The sequence below is a fragment of the Nicotiana sylvestris genome, chromosome 2, assembly GCF_000393655.2.
Source record: "Nicotiana sylvestris chromosome 2, ASM39365v2, whole genome shotgun sequence".
Classification (NCBI taxonomy): Eukaryota; Viridiplantae; Streptophyta; class Magnoliopsida; order Solanales; family Solanaceae; genus Nicotiana; species Nicotiana sylvestris.
This window is the reverse complement of record NC_091058.1, coordinates 127,974,335-127,976,858: the sequence shown is the minus strand read 5'-3', so window position 1 is coordinate 127,976,858 and position 2,524 is coordinate 127,974,335. Positions and strand designations below refer to the sequence as shown.

Sequence of the window (2,524 nt, the reverse complement as noted above, 5' to 3'; positions counted from 1 at the left end):
AAATGGTCATCTTGTTGACTTACGCTTCTCTTTCCCATGTTCTCTCGTCTGGAATTTTTCTCTTTCCTCGTTCATCCGAAATCGACGGCGAGGATCTTTCTGATTATCTTCTTCATCCTTCGATCAAGAAAAAAGGATTTAGATGTGTGATGCTTTCCAATGATGCAGGACTATATGCCCTATTTTGCACAGAACAGAAATTTCCAACTATCTTTCTCTCTCTCTCATTAATTCAGTGATTCACTTCTCTTAAATACTCCTACGATTATTTAATGTTACTACAGATTTTGTTTCCTTTCTTTATCTCTGAAATGTTAGCACAAAAATTCCTCGAGATTTGTTTACTTAATCTCGGGAATCTTTAACCAATGCAATTACCCATCCAGCTCATTCATCGCAGAATATATGTTCTTCTTCTGAACTTTTCTTTCCATATCAATATACATTACAATCTTTGATTGATCTCTTTCCATCCACTGCTGTAAAAACTATTCTTTTTGACTACCCAAAATCAATTTTTGGGCTGGTTTTTCAACAATGGGTTGTAGGAATTCGAAGCCGAATGTATGCCAAAAATGCCAGACGCACTATTCTCCAGTGCACCGAAGCTACTCAATGTCTAAAGATTTTCCTACTGATACAAACACTAATGGTAGCTTTCATCTGGTCTCTCTCACTTCCTCAACATTAGGATCTTTGAGGCTTGATCCACTGAACAAAAGTATCAAAGATGATCATTCGTTGTTCGAAAAAGGTGGCAGCGATGAAGGGAAGATTTATAAAGAAGAGTTCGAAATGGGGTTGATTGAGGCAAAGACATGGTCCCAAATGATCAATGAGAAAATCCCCAAAGTGGTTCCTAAGACGCCCATTGCAACTCCTCCTGGCGAGCCGGAGGGTGTCAATGTTTGGGAATTGATGAAAGATTTGGAAGATATTGATCCTCTTAAATCGCCTCATCATGTTCGTAGCTTTTCTTTCCATGTCTTTCCAGATCCTTATGATCATCAGCTTACTCCCAGACTGAAATCAAACTATGAAGTAACAGAGTATAGATTGGTGCAACATGGTAAAGACAAACTGGTTGTTTACTTCACAAGCGTAAGAGGGGTGAGGAAAACGTACGAGGATTGTTGTCATGTTCGGATGATTTTGAAGGGATTAGGTGTTAAGATCGACGAAAGAGACGTATCAATGCACGCAGAGTTCAAGGAGGAGTTGAGAGAGTTATTAGGAGAGGAATATAGCGGTAGGGGTTTGCCTAGGGTATTTCTTGGGAGAAAATACATCGGTGGGGTTGATGAAATATGCAGAATGCATGAAGATGGGCAGCTTGAGAAGGTAGTAGAAAGCTGCGAAAAGGCAGAAGATGGAGTTTGCGAGGCCTGTGGAGATATGAGGTTTGTGCCATGTGAAACATGCTATGGGAGTTGTAAAGTATACTATGAAGCAGAGTATGATGAAGAAGATGAGTGTGGCTTCCAACGATGCCCAGATTGTAATGAGAATGGACTAATACGATGTCCAATTTGTTGTGATTAGCTTTCATCAGTTTTATGGTGCTCTCAAGTTCAGGTGCTTGCTGTGGATTCTCACATGACCAGCTTTGTATTACAAAGATAAAGATGAGCGGCCAAGGTTAGCCTAAACTAATAGGTACAAGCGGATCAAACGCGGTTTTTACGGGTTCAACTGAACCCATTGTTTTCCTCTCTATGTATACATATGCAAAAGAACTTAAAACATGTACATAGATCATACGCATTCTAAACCCAGAGACTCTTAGATCTTGAACTCTCTGCTGATGGGCAAGGTTCAAGCACCAAAACTGATACGAATATCAGTTAGCCACCAGATTATCCCACTATCCAGCACAATAGTACCAGTAGTGGAAGAGTAGTAGGACTTATCCAACAACAAGACATGATTGAAAAGGTTCAAACAATGGCTTTTGCAGCATTTGGCAGAAAATGGAGTCCAGTTTGTTTGATGGATTACGAAGCTGTACTAAGCAGAGGCAACTTGACAGTAGTTCTGATAATGCTGTATTCTGGGCCGGGCTCGGGCCTAAATGGGCCAAACGGGCCGGGCTTAACGGGCATGGGCTTAGCGGGCCTGGGTTCTGGCGGTCTAGGGCTTCGTGGGCTCAACGGGTGGAACCAGCCCGTGACGGGCCTAAGCCCATATGGTCCTGGGCTAAACGGGCCGGGCCGTGGGCCTAACGGGCTTTTTTATTTCCGTGCTTTTTTTTTAAATTTTTTTTGTTTAAGGCAATTTCTTGTAAACCATATCATGGCTATATAAAATATATATATATGTAGAAATCTAATTATTAAAGTGTTTGACGAAAAAGTAAAATAACAAAACAATAGTAATACTAAATTGTCATGCATAATAAATTAATAAGAAAGTACAACATGAAGCATAAATACGTCTAATAATTTTAAAATAACACAAATTGTTGAAAAATCTTAAAGACGAATTTGCGGATAAATACCATCAACACAATACGTTATATGCCTCC

At 40.0% G+C, this 2,524-nt stretch overlaps 1 protein-coding gene across 1 annotated transcript; it reads left to right on the top strand.

Annotated features, from left to right (window-relative positions):
• Positions 1–472: 472 nt before the first annotated feature.
• On the top strand, positions 473–2,234 carry LOC104248718 (uncharacterized protein At5g39865-like). The gene has a single exon (XM_009805022.2). The coding sequence runs from the start codon at positions 538–540 to the stop codon at positions 1,540–1,542; it is 1,005 nt and encodes a 334-aa protein (XP_009803324.1). The 5' UTR covers positions 473–537; the 3' UTR covers positions 1,543–2,234.
• The last annotated feature ends 290 nt before the right edge of the window (positions 2,235–2,524 follow it).